This window comes from Rhipicephalus microplus, unplaced genomic scaffold (assembly GCF_043290135.1).
Source record: "Rhipicephalus microplus isolate Deutch F79 unplaced genomic scaffold, USDA_Rmic scaffold_13, whole genome shotgun sequence".
Taxonomy (NCBI): Eukaryota; Metazoa; Arthropoda; class Arachnida; order Ixodida; family Ixodidae; genus Rhipicephalus; species Rhipicephalus microplus.
In genome coordinates, this window is record NW_027464586.1 from 37714017 (window position 1) to 37731864 (window position 17848).

Genomic DNA, 17848 nt, shown 5'->3' on the forward strand with positions numbered 1-17848 from the left:
ACTCGCAAATCGAAGTCCTTGATGAGTTGATCGGCGACACGCAGTGTTTGGGTAGTGCACACCAACACATTTTCTTCCCAAATAGGCCACACATTCAGGTCCCCGGCAGTGACTCCAGTGATGCGGCCGGCAATTGCGGTGCCAGCGTCCCCGTGGCGGAACACTTTCCGAATGTCTAGCGTAGTACGCGGCTTAAGCAAAATTATCATGTCTTCGGAGCGCACGTGAGGCGCCTGAGCCGGTCGCCACCGCGCGAGTGTGTTGCGTTGAGACTAAGGTACACTCTAAGGCGAAATGTTAAAAAAGTGTGTGGTTCGTCCTTTTGGGGACTAATGGGGCTGCCACAACCATTAATCGTTTTAAGGACTAACCGCAATGGGTCTAACAGTGAGTCCCCACAAACGAGCTCAAGTGACTAACATTTAGTCCTCTCAATTACACGTTAGTGAGTTACCGTTAGTCTCACAATCCACCTCAGAGGACTAAAGTTTAGTCCTCACATTTGCACCTTATAGGGCAACTGTTAATACCCACATTTACGCCGTACCGGGCAACGGTTTGTCCTCACAGTTGTACCTTGCCGGACGAACGGTTGATCCACTCAAATACCTCAATCGGATGAACTTTTGTACCCAGTTCAAACATTGTTTTTTGTTTATTTTCCGCCAGGCCTAATACTTTTTTCGCCTGTTTTTCTTCGCAGTGAGCAACAAGTCGCGCAGATAAGAACACGCAAAAAAGTAGTTAGCCACCCATCTGTAACTGCTTTCGCAGTCACGGCAACAACAAAAGACAAAAGTGAGACACCGAAATCTTTTATTTTTCTACGTACACACAAACTTTCTCCATTCTCTAAAGTGAATTCATGGTGAAGTGCACAAGTCCAGTCTCGTTATCAAATCTTGTTCACTCCTTGTGGAGCTCCTCCGACGGCAGCGATAGATAACAGGCATTGCAGACTCGAGCACACGCAGCCTTCTGTCTGTTTTGTTCCCACCGCTGCACGTACAATAATGTAGTAAAAAATAGTTAGACACACGTAACAGAAGATGAAGATGCACGCATATGACAAATACCTGCACGTTAATATAGAAACAAGGGTTAAAATATGACACACAAACAACTTTACCTTCACATATCGCACAGTCCGTTCGAAGCTGCTCTGACGAAAGAGACGGATGACATGCATCGCAGACGTCAGCGACACATTCTTCAGCACGGTGTGTGCCTACGGCTGCACAATAAGTATGTAAAATAGTGAGTCACACGTGTCAGAGGATGAATACAAATGCATATGAGAAATACGTGCAAGGTGAAATGGAAACATACGTCAGATATGACATGGTAATAATTTCACCGTGATGTCACACGTCGTCAAAGACTCATTTCGATCCCCGTGGCGCAACAGCTTAGGAGCGGCGGCCGCAGCTGCAACTCCCTGACCTTGCGTGCTGCTAACTAGTCGGCGAGTCCTAAGCGAGCGACGTCGTTCAGCTCGAGCAAGCGAACGTGAGATCAAACACGGCGCTGCACGGAGAGTGTCTGCCGCCAGTGAACTTTGAACAGGAGAGTGAGCGTACGATTGGCCGCCGCCACGAACAGCGCCGAGCTGGTTTGGAGCTAGTGCCGAAGAAATCGACGGTAATGCGGCCCTTTTCCACAAACTCGAGCGAGTGCAGCGCGCAAACGCGAGTCCGCCACCGTGGCCAACGGACGGCGCCGAGCTGCTTGCGACCGACTGACGGGAAAGCCAACTGTATTGTCGACCAATTTTCAGTGAGTTCCGACGCTAGCGAAAGCCCCGCCAGCCCGTGCTGGTGCACTTACAGCGCGTGACATACTACAACCAAGCTCTTTACGAGAACACGCAACGTGTTTTCAATGACTCCCAACGCCGCGACTAGGTCTCAGCTCAATATCGTCAGCCCGGAGCTCATCGCGGCGGCGAAGACAGGCAAGCACACGATGAGCGAGCGCACGGGAGGCCGACGGCAATGGCGGCCAATTTCCAGGCGGTCGCAAAGTGCAGGCGAACTGCTGACGCCGCAGCTGACCTTCGCGATGCATTTCTTTCGTGCGTGCGATATACAACACGACCAAGCCCGCTGCCGGCAAGTGCGATCTGTATCGCACACGCGACAAGTAAAGTAGAATAAAGAATGATAACCTCTTGCTTAAGAATCCAGCGCTGATTTTTGCCCTGAGTCGGACTGAAGTATATATCCGGTAGGCCTGCTGTTTTCTCGGCCGCCATATTGGCCTTTCCAACTGTTGCTGTCGTGTGTTGGTCGTGACTATCCTGAAGCCAGAGATATACAGTGCGGCGTGGTGACGTGTAGAGACTTGCTCCAAACTTCTTGGGTGCAGCGAAATGCAAAGGGAGCAGCCCACGCTCATCCAAGCGTACACACAAGCAACACGTCGTAATTCCAAGATCGTCGTATCCAGGCGGCCGTGGTCGAGCACTCCAAGCGCGACGCAACGTGAACCGTTGCCAGCAAAATACGGAGAAAGACTGAGCCAGCAGAGGAGGAGAATGACGGCCAGTCACCTTGGCAACGCTTTTTGCGCTGCCTGCAATCCCCGGGTGGTTCGTCCCTTTGGAGCGTGTTTGGAGACTAAGTGGTTTCGCGCGGCACGCTTCCCTCTGTGGTTGCTCCTTAACGGTCTATCCGTTCATCGCCCGTGCCTATTGGGCCCCGTTACTCCTTTTTGGGTAATTTTGCCTTAGAGTGTAGGGCACTGATGCCCTTTGCTGAGGTGGCGTCGGTTGAACGCGCTTTTGCAGGGAGAGACCGGCATTATTTTTGCAGACATCTTCGGATCTTGTCGTGCCTGCCGTTGCTGATGAAGGCGAATCAATGTTTGGAGGCATTCATTTTTAGTAGGGGCGTCGTCTTCGGCTGCCGATACTTGAATTTCGGCCCACTGCATTGATGTGGGGTCGTATTCAACGATCTTATGAGCCGCCATCGTCGGGAGACGCCGGCGAGCAGCCGCGCCGTGTCTCCCGTTAAGGAGGCGGCGCGCTGCGTCCGAGTGGCGAGATCTTCAAGTTGGCGTGGAAATTCCAAAATTTGTCTTACCTGCATAAATGTGGTCTCCGCTGGTCCCTCTTGACGTTAGGAACACGAGGAAACTATTTTCATTTGGCAAGGCTTTGGGTCTGCGAAAATATTGAACAGTTGACGGAGCTGACGGGCCGCACGTCCACTCGCGTCATCCCTGGCTAGCTCTCCAAAAACATGGTGGCTCTCTTCGACGCCCGCTCGGAAGTGATTTTCGCGTAGTTGTTGAAAGATTCACTTTGTTCGCAGCAAACGATTGTTTGAAGTGGCTTCGCTTGCCTTCAGTTAGCTTCGACGACCGAATATTACGAATAAGTTGGCGCAGTTTTTGAGACAGCTTCCCATTTTGTTCTTGTCTAGGCCTAACTACAAGATCGATGACAAACAAATCGGCAACACAAATATTTCTCGTTTGATTCCGGCTGCGGCGGCTGCATTTACGATGGAGGCGGATATGTTGTAGGCCCGTGTGCTCAGATTTGGGTGCACGTTAAAGAACCCCAGGTGGTCGAAATTTCTGCAGCCCTCCACTACGGCGTCTCTCATAATCACATGGTGGTTTTGGGACGTTAAACCCCACATATCAATCAAATGTTTCCCGTTTGATGTGTGGGTGATGATTATTTACTTTCATTATTACTAAAATAAACTTGTAACAATGCTTTGCGTGGTGACATAAACAGAATTCTCGTTTTCTTGTTGTTTTTTCACTGATCTTAAGTCTCAACTCTCCGACAGGTGGCACCACCTTGCCTTCTGGTGCACGTAAACGCTATCCCGCTTAACTATGAGACGCTGTCCGCTATGAACGTTTCCTCCATGGTAACGACATTCCCTTAACCTTTGCTATCACGCTAACGTTAAACAATAACTGTCGAATATCTGTTCGAACGCGTCTTGCCAGCGAGCGGAGTTGCGCCTATAAAGGTAACCCGATCGCGAGAAAAAAAAAAGGGGGGGGATAGTGTCTAGAAAATTTCTTGGCCTTGTACAGCGCAGAACGTCACCACTTTCACCGCTGCACAACAGTGCCTGCGAAAAAGCGTATTAAGGTTTGGAATGTGCGGTTAATGTTATAGTCACGAGGTACACAGTTTGTTGAATTACTCATGCGTGTATACGCTGCAGAATTGTGAGTACTACTATAATCGTTGACATCGAAAAAACGGTTACTGGCAATAATTTGGAGCACTGTATGATATTTCTGCAGCCCAAAAAAATGAAGAATGCTATGTTCCAGTGTTTTCCTCTTCGACACTCCTACTCCTCAGTTTTATGAATATCCTGAATCTCAAAACCACTAGCTTGGGAGATCCACATTTTAATTCCCAGGATCGCAAAAGAGTTGACTGGTGACATTGGTGTTAGTTTGGACTTGATCATTGTTTGTTGTAACGGGTAGTTTAGAATATTACTTTTATTGATATAGCAGGGATCACATTCACTGTGCAAGATGTAGGGAGTGTTGAATGATTTTTGGATATTTTTTTTATAAATGTAAGACTTCGTTTTTATGCTGCTCCAAATTTGGACTTTAGTGCTCCAAAAACTGCTCTGAACTATTTTGGCTGTTGCACTCTGGCTGTTTTCATATATACCTAGCCACGCCGCAGCACCCAGACAGGGCTCATTCTGACTACAAATTTTTTGTAATGTTGCAGTTCTATTACATATGATATTGGAACACGTTCCTAGCGCACTCACTAATTTGCCCCTTCTGGAGAAACGGTGTTGACTTTTGCATTTGTTCATTGTTTTGTTCGGCATCGCATTGAAGCAGTGTCTGCATAATTTTTGCAGGGAGTTCACAGTGAGCTATTTGGCACGTGATGATGAAGGAGGTGACACATACCTTGGCCTGCTCTCTGACTGGGACCTGGACGCTGCCTTTCTGAGCTCCTCCGAGCCTTGCCTAAAACTGCGTGTCGAGCCCAAGCCATATGACAAGAGTGTGTAACTGTTTGCTGTTTCTGAAATCCTTATGAACAATTTTCACTTTGTATACGAGAAACACTGTCAGTGTTGCATTGTGGTTTTATTTATACTCTGGCGATCTTTTCACAACTTACTTCGAACTGATCATGAAAAAGCCCTTCAGTAGTTTTGCAAACAAAGTTCGAATGACTTGGTTACCAGAGGTTTTTGTTTCAGAAATAACCTGTCGCAATTTTTTTTCGAATGCCTCAATTATTAGTGGAGGAATGCAACTTTGTCTCAGGGATATGAGTGTTTTGCTCTTTTTTAATTTCAACGAGCATGCTAGAGGCTACACAGGGAACTGGAAAATTTTAATATGAACCGTGAGCATTTTGTCTTTTTTCTTTATGCATGTTCGCATACTGCCGTAATAATTATGAGCGTGCTGCCTGAATCAAGCAGCACGGTGTGGCGGCCGTAGTAGATCTGCACCACTAGATGTGCTATTGTGCCGAAGTCTTGGCGTATGCATTGGTGAGCACATTCGTAGCGTGTTTATAACAAGACAGGTGACCGACGTATGACACGGTTTTTGCAAGCGGTGTGTCTCCTCCTTACACGATTCTAGGAAAAAAGTAAACACACTGATGGAGACCGTAGGTATACTATTGTTATTTTTGAAGACATAGACTTATGTGTTTTTTATTTGGTCAATTCATAACGGACAGTACAAATATTACTGAGAATGTTTTCGTGCCCATGAAGCCGCCGAGTGGTTTTCTTTCCCTCCGCCGTCAGTTTTGTCAACTATCAAATTTGCCATCTGGAGGGCGAGGAATATTTGGGTGCTTTAAAGTTGAAATGGCCTACTTGTTGCTGCCTGCAATATAGCAACATTAGTTCTAATTTCACCAGCTCTTTCTGACTCTTTTGAAAGTGTTTTGTGGTGCCGCATCAGGACACATGTGCTGAAGGGGTCATGACACCCAATTTTCGACCATAATCTGTGTTATGTGGGCTCACCCTTATACGATCGCAGACAAGCTGGCGAAACTGCAGTGCGTCTGACCTCACCGTTAATTTATAATCAAATAATTCTATAAATGATCGAGCGGCCTGTGAGCTTGCAGGATCAGTCGTCGTTCAGCAACCGCAACTTCGTCAGTTGCTGTTCTTAGTTTTCCACACTCTTAGAAAAAAGGTTGGCATATTCACTAAGTTCAAGCCCGTTACTTGTCACAGGTCCACTAGCCAGATAGTAAATGCAGCTAGTAAAAGTAACCCTAGTGAAAGTCACTACCTTGTTGGGCTCGTAACAAGCACTAGCGCAAATACTAACAAGCTGGGTAAAGGCAGTATGTGGTTGGGTAGTTAAAATTACTACCTAGTTAGTAAGTGAATATTGCTGACTCGAGGGATTAGTTCATAACTAAATTGTTAGTAACTCCAGCAAATGAGGTTTACGCCTATTTTGTGAAATGTTCATGTGCATAGCCATAATAATACCATTCCAATACGAAAACATAGGATAAAAAAACGAATGGACATGGCTCTCAATAATATAAATGACTCTTAATTACGCCATGTGACTATACTGGGATAACTGCCCAGCACAGCAACATACTTATAGAGAATCGACGACTTGATCATGTGATGAAGTCAGATTCACAAATGTATGATCATATGTGCATCTCATATACTCATATGAATTCATATCAGCGTATGATATGCTCATATGGATCCACACAGGCATATTATTTTCATACTCGCATGATTATATGCTCATATGAGTATGGGAACTCATATGAGCGGATTACGAGCAAACCCATGCAAATGCATGCACAAGCAATTCTTCAAGACTTGATATAACAGAATTCTACTGTAGCAGCAGCTTGAAGACTATATATACCCCTGCTTTGGAACCGCACACCAAGTACTCGTTAGCAGTCACAGAATTTATATGATAATTTTTGTTTTCTATGCATCATCATGTCCCCTTCTATTTACTTATGTGTGTGTCATTACGTAGCACGAAACTTCTACTTCAGGGTAGTCAATAAAATTAGAGCTTGCCTAAATTTTGCTTACAATGTCACCATTACGGCAAAATGTACAGTGGCATCTACGGTCAATTTGGCAACGTAGGTGGCTTAGTTGTTGCTTAGTTAAAAACACCAAGAAAGGTTCCCTGGTTAGTAACGGCTAAAATTACTAGCTGTACTAGCTGGTAGCCAGTAAAAGTACGCCACGAAGGTAGTAAAATGCTCCGGAAACTAGTAAACACACGCGTTTACTAACTGATTACTAACTTTTTTCTAATGGTGTAAGAATGTACCCTTAGAATCATGCTCTCGGCGCCTCTGTCGTACCCACTGAGGCCCGTGTACTCAGATTTGGGTGCACGTTAAAGAATCCTGGGTGGTCGAAATTCTCGGAGCCCTCCAACACGGCGTCTCTCATAATCATATGGTGGTTTTGGGACGTTAAACTAGCATATCAATCAATCAATCAAGACATGCGTAGGTATCGGTGCCACGAGTGCGCATCGTATCTAAACTAAACTTTTGCATGACACGTTTTCGACCCGTTTTGGGACTTGCCTGTGCCTGCTTTTTAGTTCGAAGTGGCACTTAAAAATGTAATGTTTGTCAGGTTTCATTTGGCCTACTAGGTCATAACCGTAGACTCTGCGCGGCATTATTACGCAGAGGCGAAAAAAGGGAGAGCCGACGATGGAATAGGCAGTGAAAAGATGTCTACATTTCTGAATTCATCTTCGTTTTTTTTTCTCGCGTTGACGCGTCGTAGCGTATAATAACATACCACATATGCTGGCCATAGATCGAAGTGCTCTCGCATGCCGTTCGTGACCAGCGAGCATCGCGTTAAAAACAAAAGTCGTGATCTATGGCCTTCACCATCAGGGCCATCACCATTGAAGATCGATCGAAGAGGGAAGTTTTAAGAGGTTTATGCACGCAATCATACGATGGGGCGTACTAGTTCGGCCACAATCGTCTGCGCTAAGTGCACAGAAAGCAGACGCGACTCCACAAAGTACTACGAAAAAAAAAAACCCTCCAGAGCTGTCTTCATGTGTGCGTACGAACGTGTAGTACATAACATTTGAGGCATGTGCAGGACGCAGTTAGCAAGCAAGGTTCGCCGCGTTGTGGACAGGAGGAAGCTTCACGGGAAACATAACAAAAGCGGTGAACAGTTGCTTCAAACACTCGCCGCCACTCGTAAACGCCTCATCTCGCACGGCGAAACAGGCTTTAAAAGATAACGCCGTGCGTAATGACAAGCAAAGGTGTAGTCCTCAAGCGCCCACATTGTAATTTGTCGAGTCCTCACAAAGATGGTGGCGAGCGCGTAATGTATCTTTTCAGCGTCTCTTAGCCCTAAACCTACCCAAAACCTTCCAGAGAGCTTCCTCGACTAAATTATCCTGGAAGCGTCTGGCGCCCCTCGAGCTCCCCGGAGATCGCCAGAACCGTCAAACCCGAGAAAAACGAACGCCGACCTGAAGTGCGCCGCAAGGGGCACGGAACAGCTCGAGAAAAACGAGTGCGATCTGGCTGGCTGTTGCAGCCCGTGGGTTGCCAGAAGTGGAAAATCGAGAAGTCCGAGTGGTAGGAACCTTAGCATAGTCGGCTGTGGTTTGGAGCACGCCAAGCGTCGGTATTTCTCGGCATGTATCGCTGGCCGGCTGCCGGGTGGTATGACAACGATGGGGGCGGCGGTGTTTTCTGGCGGTGGAACTGCGGCGGTGCGGCCTCATGACGTGAGCGCGGAGGGGGGCCTGAGTGCGGGTTGCTGGTGTTGTGATCGGCCTGCCCAGGTCGACGCCGCTTTGTCGCATGAGACATTTGGGCTGTGCCTACCCTGATTTCTTCAGAGTCAGCGCTCCCAGAAATGCACCAAGAGCGGCGACAACGGAGAAATCGTTCTTCCAGTTGTCACAAGTCGTCGGCGCCATCGTAAAACCCTTTGGACACGCCTGACCGACTGACGGATTAGGAAGAGTTGTTGGCCGTCGAGGTGGCTTGCTTTGTCGTCAAGGTGCCCTGGGCAAAGGGCCCAGCGTCTGACAACCGTCTGTGGATGCATTTCCCACGTTCTCCGTGGCGCCTTGATGCCACTGTTTCCACAATTCGTGGTCTGCCTGGCGCCACATGCTCACCACTGCAACAGACTACGAAATTGACTTCCACGTATGACTCAATGGCTTCCTACTGTACTGTGTCGTGCGTGGTGTGCAGTGTTTTCTCTCTCGCCATAGGCTGAACTGGGCGTGCATCTTCCCCCTTTCGTGGTTTAGGAAGGAGGCGGCGTTCACCTTCTTCTTTCGGAGGCGGAGGTGAAGATGACAAGCTTCATTGGACTGTCCTGGCTTCCATTGTTTTTTTCTGCAGGGAATCCTGGGAAGACCATGACATGAAATGCGAGTGCCGAGGCGCTTCTGACAAGTTCTCACAAGCTCGCAGAAGCTCGCATCATACTTCCGTCGAGAGCTTCCATGATGCTGCTCTCATCGAGTAATAACGCGCTACCTGTATATAATGTAATTAAAAGTTACTGTTAGCAGCTCCCGGCTCCTCTCCTCGACTCTCCCCGAGACTCTGGCTGGCTCCGGTCCTCTGGGCAGACGCCGATCACATCACTGGAGGATAGCTCAAGGCCAGCAGCTGCGGCTCTGAAAGCTGAGAATTGCCCAGAGATTGCTGTATCTCCTGACTGGGCAAGTTGATGCATAATCAAATGATATTGCTTTAGCGCAACTCAGTTTGAGCGTGCAGAAAAGATGCTTACCAAGCTTTTTCCATTGACATCAAAGATCTTTTTTACTCGATTCCTCATAAAAACCTGCTCGATGTAGTGCAATAGTCCATTGATGAATATGGTGCCATAAGGTTCCAGAATTACGCCTTGATATCTAGTAGCGTTTTTCAGAGCTTTTTACACGTTTATCTCCTGTCAATTTTTAATGAATGGGACGATGCTGTTTATCTACAGAAAATGGGGGTATATATAGGATCGTGCATTGAACGCATACTGAGTGATCTTTTTCTCGTCCGTCTTGATGTTATGTCCGATAAGCTCGCTCAGACGAAGGTTCCCAAGCCTTTTCGTTACGTACACAATTTTTTATTGAGTGTACTTGAGTTCGTGTTTAACTGCAGGTTGCAGAAATCCGGCCAATGATTGAGGAAGGTATGGTACCACTCGAAGTTACGTATGAACTACCGCAAGAAAGCACAATCTGCTTTCTTGACCTTCGTCTCTCTTGTTCGTTTGAACGCACTTGCTGGTTCTATGAGCCGCGGTCGAAAACGCCTCTCTTGCAGAACGATTCGGCGCATTGAAAGCTGGTAAAACGAGGGATTGCGAGGTTATTTTTATATATGCGCTGATGAAGTCATGCCATCACACTATGGCCGCTAGTTTTGCACGACAAAGCAAGCGATTATTCTTGGCAGGCTATTCACTACGCGGACACTTCTTCTCAGGGCTATCTTTTTCAAATGGTATGAAATTGGACGTACATACGGTATGACACCTCGGTAGCTGAGTGTCTGTTGCATGGGCCACGTATACGAGGACGGCCGCAGAACAACAGTGATCCCTATGCTGGGAAAACGAGTGTCATACCGTATGTACATCAAATTTCATACCATTTTGAAAAAGATAGCGCTGAGGGGAAGAAGTGTCCGCGTAGTATTCTCTGCTCCAGACAAAGTTGACTATGTAAGCTTAGGAAGCCCAAGAAGGAGGTGCGACCCATCTGTGGAAAGAAGCATGTAGCTAAGTTTGTTGAATGTTCCCTAGCTGTCGCTACATGTTATTGCTGTCGCGTGGCGCGGTTTACATAGGACAGACTGGTAGGTGTGTGAATGACCGCTTGCGCGATGACTCTTACAATGTAACAAAAACAATGTTTCTTCTGGTGGTTTCCTGGTTATGCATTGTAAGACGTGTGCATGCACTCCATGCTTGGACCAGTGTCATCTTGGGCCGCAGTCGTAACCAGTTGACGCGGGGAATTAAGGATGTCAACGCTATGGCAAATTGTACAAAGCTGTGTGTGAGTACGCTGTCTGTGCTCTTATCTAAGCTCAATTTTCTGGAGCGTGTGCTGTGAAGCGTTGATACAGGATTGTTGTTTTGAGATCACATAACAATTAGGTTTCCTTGACAACGTGGGACATGCCCCACGTTTACGGTTTTATCATGTGTGCGGCATCACGTGGATTGAGCTATATAATGTGGTATAAGGGTACGCAATAAACATGCGTTGGAAGTTAGCGTTGACACTGTCGTTTGTTTTTGCACTTCTTGGTTGTATAGCTTCTTCTTTTCCGCTCAAACTGAGCTGCGCTAAAGCAAGATCATTGTATCTGCTGGCGTACGACGTCCGCGTTTGACGATAGTTATAGCGCGAGAACAAAACGACGACACAGACACAAGAAGGACACGAAAGACACGAAAGACACGAGCGCTGTCTCTGTGTCGTCTCTGTGTCGTCGTTTTGTTCTCGCGCTATAACTATCGTCATGCCATACCAACTAGCCCAAGCTGCCACAGTTCCGCGTTTGAGTCAGCTTGAGGTTGCTCTGAAGGTAGCAATTTTCGCAGCTCCTCTTGCACAATCGTTTTGATCGCCTCAGCGAGTTCGGTGGTTCTTAGCACCGTAGCTTGTAACCGAGAAGGTGTGGTCGTATTGCCGTTTCCGCATCTCGAAGCTCTTCTTAATTGTGGATGCTTCCGAAGCGGATTTAGCGGCAGTCTTCGGTGGGTTCCTGATCAATCAGGTGAAGAGCTCTTGCTTGACACTCTTCATGAGGAAGCTCACTTTCTTCTCCTCAGTCATACTGGGGTCGGCCTGTCGGAATAGGCGCGTCATTTCCGTGAAAATAGTGACATTTTTGTTTGGTAGCTGCACCTGGGTCTTGAGCAAAGCAGTGGCCCTCTCTTTGCGACCGACACTCGTGAACGTTTCCAAGAATGCTCCGTAGACGATATCCAATGTTTGAAGTGCAGACTACTAATTTTTGAGCCAGGTCTTTGAGTTGTCTTCCAGATAGAATGAAGTAAACGTGACAGAGCTTATCTTCTGTGTCGCCGTGTTTGAGGCTGGTCACTTGGTCGTAGATCTCCAGCCAAGACTCCGGGTCTTCAAACGATGACCCAGGAAAAGTCGGCGGCTCCCTTGGCTGCTGCATCACAATCGCTGGCTGTGGCGCGGTGGTTTCCATCGTTGCCGCAGTCGAGGTCATGGCTTTGGTCTTCCGAGTTGTGTCTTGTAGAGGCCCGTAGTCTGGTTGTAGACCTTGCTTCCAGCGGCTTGTTTGCTGCTCGTGGCTTCTGTTCTGGGTGTCTTCTCAGCCATGTGGGCTAGGTTAACGGCTTTACGGGGGTGCCACCGAGTCTCCATGTTGGTGAATGGATCAGACTGGAGGTAAGAGATGAAAGTGTTTATTTTGCTGAACTTGTGGCCGGGAAACTGAAGGTTTGACTACTGCAATACAAACTAGCACTGATAGCGGCGAACACAACGTCGGTAGTCTATCAATTGACAAGTGGTGAAGCACGTCGGCATTTATACACGCGCCGTGGAATATTCTAGCAATATCGCTATCGGCCGCGTAGGTTCCCGAAAAATCTGTAATGTTATGGAAGTGGGCATAATCTTAACAAAACGATCTACTACAGTCCTGATGATTCTCGAACACTGCAGGCGGGGTTGGCGCTCAGAATTACCAACAGTGTAACGGGGCGATAACAGAACTTAACGACGGAATGTGGCAATATCGTGCTCGAAATCAAGAAGAAATATGCACATGGGCTGGGCACTTAGTACGTGGGCAGAATAACCACTGGTCATGATGGGTAACTGACAGGATTGCCAAATTAAGGAAGTGGTTGAGGGGGACATTCAAAGTTAAGTGGGTAGATGAGATCGGGAAGTTTATGGGTGTAAAGTTGCAGCAGCAAGCATGGGACTTAGTTCACTGGCGGAACATGGGAGAGGCATTTGTCCTGCAGTGGGCGTAGTCAGGCTGATGATGATGATGATGCACCAAGTATAGCTGGTGGTACGCAGACTTTGGAGAAGCTGTAGTGTGTTTTCATGGTGGGAATATCAGCACGACCAAAAGAAAGCAGAAGCAACTGAGACAACAAAAAGAGACAGGAACAAAAAGGATGCTAGACAACTTATTTTATTTTTACGTAAGAAACGGGAAAAAGAAACCGACATGAGCAACCAATTGTGCACACTGCAATCACACAGACAGCTCCTACCCCTTCCAACCGCATGCCTTACAATGCACGCCTTGCGATGAATCAATAGAATTCCACCCGTCCTCGTAGGAAAGTAATTGGCGTTCTCGCGTACAATATCATGATACACCTTCCAAATTGCCCAATATATTCTTTACCGCAGGTCGACGGAATGCTGTAGACAATGCACGTCTCACACCTCCTGAATCAGCGTGCAAACACTCACATACGAGTCGTGTTTAAGACTTGGCACTTTTCATTAGGACATGGCGATCGTCGTCGCTTTACCTACCAGCTAGCTCAGCTCTGTTACTATAATAGGTCGTTTTCGAGCCTTTCCGACGTTGCGCACCATTTCAGTTGACAGTCGGCGTCTTGCATTCATGCACATTAATGTGACAACGAATTCCTATAAAGTAGCTGAACGTTAGGTCTTACTTAACTTGAGTGTCGTTTACTATCGCCACGTGCGGCATGTATTGCGGTAACTTGTCTGAGTCGGTTGTGTAATATTATGCAGGCCTTGCAGAATGGGACGTGGTCACTCCAAGCGACATGGCCAAGGCACCATCAAAGCCGTCGCTTACCGGCACTTTCCTCAGCCAGGTACGCTGCCTGCTTCCGGGCGAGCAGTGCTGATGTTCTTTTCTGTCTAGATGGAGAAGACGCTGAGTCGGTTTCAGAAGACACTTAACTTGGCTGCCTCGCAAGAGTCTGACAACTGCGTCGCCCCGCTCGGAGACCGAGAGTTCCGAAGCTACTTGGACGGTGAGGGACGGCTACTGAAGCCGCGCGAACTGCGGCTAGCTGTCTACAAGGGCGGAGTTGAGTCATCACTTCGAAAGGTCAGTCGCACCACAAACATTATTACTGCATAGTACAAAGATTTTGCCTAACGTCTCTTTTAACAGCCTCGACTGTGTTGAGGAAAAATGGGAAGTTTTAGGGTCCTTTAGATGCGAAGCAGCTCCTTGATTAGCCTGCGTAAGACTGTCCCTCCGTATAGCTTCACTGCGCATGCTAGCGCCTGGGGCCGGCCCATGGAGACACCCGCAAAACTGTCGCTCCCTTCTGCCTCTCTCATCTCGCAAGGCCGACGCAGGCAGCGTCTGCTAGTGTAAAACCGAGTGATCGGGCTGCAGAACCGTTAACTGGCCAGCCCGCGGTATACGTGGGCACTGGACTGCGCGTTTGGAATGCAGTCAAGGGTGTCTTTTTTGAATTTCGCTTCATAAGCGCCAGCGTTCACGTAGCGGCCAGTGTAATCGTTAGCGTGCACTGCTTTGCATCTATACATGGTTCTCTTTTGCAGTAGATGGTCGAATTTCTTTTTTTATCTGACATAATAATAATAATGAAAACTTACAGGTAAATGCATTCTTAGCTCTCATCGTGTGCAGTGATTCTTTTGGTTCTTGCCAAAGCTTTGCCAGATTTCTTTAAAGGAATGGCTTAGGAGGCACAGTGTGCACTTTGCAATGTGGTGAGCGGCCAATTTTTTTAATTGGGCCGATCCCACGCATTTTGGGAATTGGTTGATTGACCAGGATCAGCTGATGGTGTTATCAGTGGCCAGCGTCAACACAGAACATCCGTCTCCTCTTTGTTCGAATGACTCAACAGTCAGCTGACGCAAATGCGGTGTTCCGAAGCTGTTAAAAGTGTTTTTCGCGAACGCTATAAGTTCTGTGGGGCTGGTGGTTGTACACTTTTTTTTGGTGGTACTTCCTGAGGAGCTGCTATATCGCCCAAGAGCAGCTTGGCTGTTGGTTGCTCGTCAGGCTCGCCGTGATCATATGTCGGGCTGCATAATGTCACTGCGTAAAGGACGGACGGAAACACGGAAGGAGAAAAAAAGAACACAAAAGCGCAGACTAACAACTGAATATTTATTTATTTATTTATTTATCACTTCTAATATTAGACTATTTTCCGATGAGTGCGTGCTGTATCACCCTGTAAATAGTGTCTCACATTCCTCCGTTTTACAGCCGGACCTTAACACTATACAGCAATGTCGTGAAAATTAGCTAACGTACCTAGAAATTAACGAAATCTTCCTAATGACTTTGTATCGATGTAAGGACTACATCGCCTACACTTACATTCTACACAACTACCCCATAGAAACTATGAACACTACCAAATAATTAGATGTTCATATCTCATTTGATCTAACATGGACTTTACACATTATTTGCATCACCAACTCAGCTAATCGAGTTCTTGAATACCTTCGTCGCAACCTTGCTTCAGCACCTGCTGCAAAACTAATAGCTTATAAAGCAGTCGTCAGGCCTAAACTAGAGTATGCTAATACCATTTTTGATCTTCATCAAGCTCACCTTTCCACTATGCTTGAATTCATCCAGAACTGTGCTTCCAGATTCATCATCTCAAATTACCCATATAACATAAGTGTGTGAGCAGTGAAATCTCAGCTGAATGTTCCTCATCTTGCCTCTCGCTGTAAAGTTCATGCATGTTGTCAGAGGAAACATTGTCGCAAGACTCAGATTTCCTCTGAATGTGCCCAGCCTCAATAAACTCGCGCGTTCTTGTTCTGATGCTGGAACAACATGGAAGTGTCACTGAAGAGCGTGAAGAGTGGAGCGCAGCCGCATCACTTACAGTGGGCTCCTAGACGAAAGCCCGAATGGCCTTTCAGGGAATGAAAATGTTCTCAAAGTCTATCATTTAGACAGCGACTTGTTTGGCACACGTATACACGTTTGCATGACAGAGGTATTGAGTAGACAACACTGGTGACACAGGAACATGAATAACATCTCGCTCTACATTTTGCTGACTGGCGGCTCGTCTGTCTACTTCGGCACATAAAGGGAATAACTTGTTCCTGGCAGAAATAACCATTTGTACGTCATATCCTGATGCAACCTTTTTTAGGCGGCTGGCAAAACCACGAATATAAGGAAGAACAGCAAATTTCTAATGCTATGCCTTTTCACCCAAGTCACAACCATGACCAGGATCTCTTTCATTTTTTATTGAGCTTCTTGCGAACCTTTAAGCGGACATCCCGTGGTTTGCTTCCTTGTTTCAGTTTTAGCATTTACTCAGAAAAACTGTTTTCAACTGAATTAGTGCAGGATTTCTTCAGTGCAGAGCTAACATGCCAGTGTAATTGAATTTTTTACCAGCTCCGTATCGCCCGATTTGTAGTTCCATCGGGGGCGTAGCACCAACACACATGGGTGGGCGAGATCTGCAGCTGTAGATCCTGGACAGTTATGAAGCGAATGTAGAACTAGGAGCCCACGTTGACCACCCCCGCTTTTGAGAGCCCGCAGTCGTACAATACCTCTGCTTTCCGGTGCTGGCCTCCTCCGGCCTCATCTACCGCCCGCTTCCCTTCACCCACGACTTCCCGGTTTCTCGTGAGTCACAACAGGTGGTATCAACCTGCATTCATACCTGCCTAGACCGTGACGTGACCACACCAGCTACGACTAACATCTCAGATCTGGTCGCAAGCACATCTATTCCTGCTTCTGGCCACGCCGACGAGATAGGCTATGCCCCCACGACAATTGCCCTCACCTTCAATAGGAGTGATCTCTCGGAGCCCATGTACGGAGGTCTGTCGCACGTGCCTGCCTCCTGCACGTCTTCCGTGACATCCACGGCACGTGACACCTCGGTGCCGTGAGACCCCACGACAGCCACTAGCGACGTGAGTCCTGCTCCCGACTGCCCATCTGCCGAGGTTCCCGACATTTGGGCAGAATGCGACCAGTCCGCCACGAGGGGTGTTTCTTCGACTTCCCTGGCCGACGGTCTTCCAGGCATGCTCGCCACTCGCACGTCCTGCCCGACTTCCATGGCCCACAACCCCGGTGACATGTCAGACCCCACGACCACTACATCGCTGCACGCCCTGGAGTCTGCCATGACCCCGGACATGGTGACTTCTGCTATCAGCCCCGTGTTCCTGGAGGCTTCGGCGTCGACGGTGTCCCGAGGCTGTATTCTAGTGACCTCGGTGCTCTGCGCGTCCTGCCACCAGCCACTAACACCACCCTTGATGTGTACCGCAAAAAAAGTTCGTGCCCCTCGCCTACCACTGCTGTACGAGCCGGATGCTGCAATCATAATCGAAACTCTCGAGGACCGGCCGTCTGGCTCACCGCACGTAAACCAGACCACGTATGCCCTACTGGATACGCCGGCAGACGACTCACCAGCCACCCCGCATACGCGCTTTTCTCCACTACTATACATCCGAGTACAGCTGACGTGCTTTCATTAACAACTGCTCGGAATCGCAGTACGACTGGTCATGCCACGTCCATTTTCCGCACACTATTTGCAGCTCGCCTGCATACACGACAGACAAGACAACAGCAGCTAGCAATCTGCCGTCACCAATGCTGCTACCAGCACCGTTGACATGCCATTTACTTCGCCCATCAGTCTCGGCTACGTTTGCACCGACGTAATGCTAAACCAGCTCGTCTAGACATGCTAGGCAAACGCACCACTCGGTTTTCCCGACATCTTGGCCCAAGTGTGTGCAAGAATCGCCAGCACCGCATGAGATTATTTGTGTGCCATTT

The 17848-nt window shown here is 47.8% G+C and overlaps 1 protein-coding gene across 1 annotated transcript in view; it reads left to right on the forward strand.

Moving 5' to 3' along the window:
• Positions 1–207: 207 nt before the first annotated feature.
• LOC142783962 (TBC1 domain family member 25-like) overlaps positions 208–17848 on the forward strand; it is a 158377-nt gene continuing 140736 nt past the window's right edge. Inside the window, exons 1-4 of the mRNA XM_075882586.1 lie at positions 208–224; positions 4869–5017; positions 13792–13877; positions 13928–14116. Of these exons, the coding sequence (XP_075738701.1) occupies positions 208–224; positions 4869–5017; positions 13792–13877; positions 13928–14116 (441 nt within the window). The remainder of the gene's footprint in view (positions 225–4868; positions 5018–13791; positions 13878–13927; positions 14117–17848) is intronic.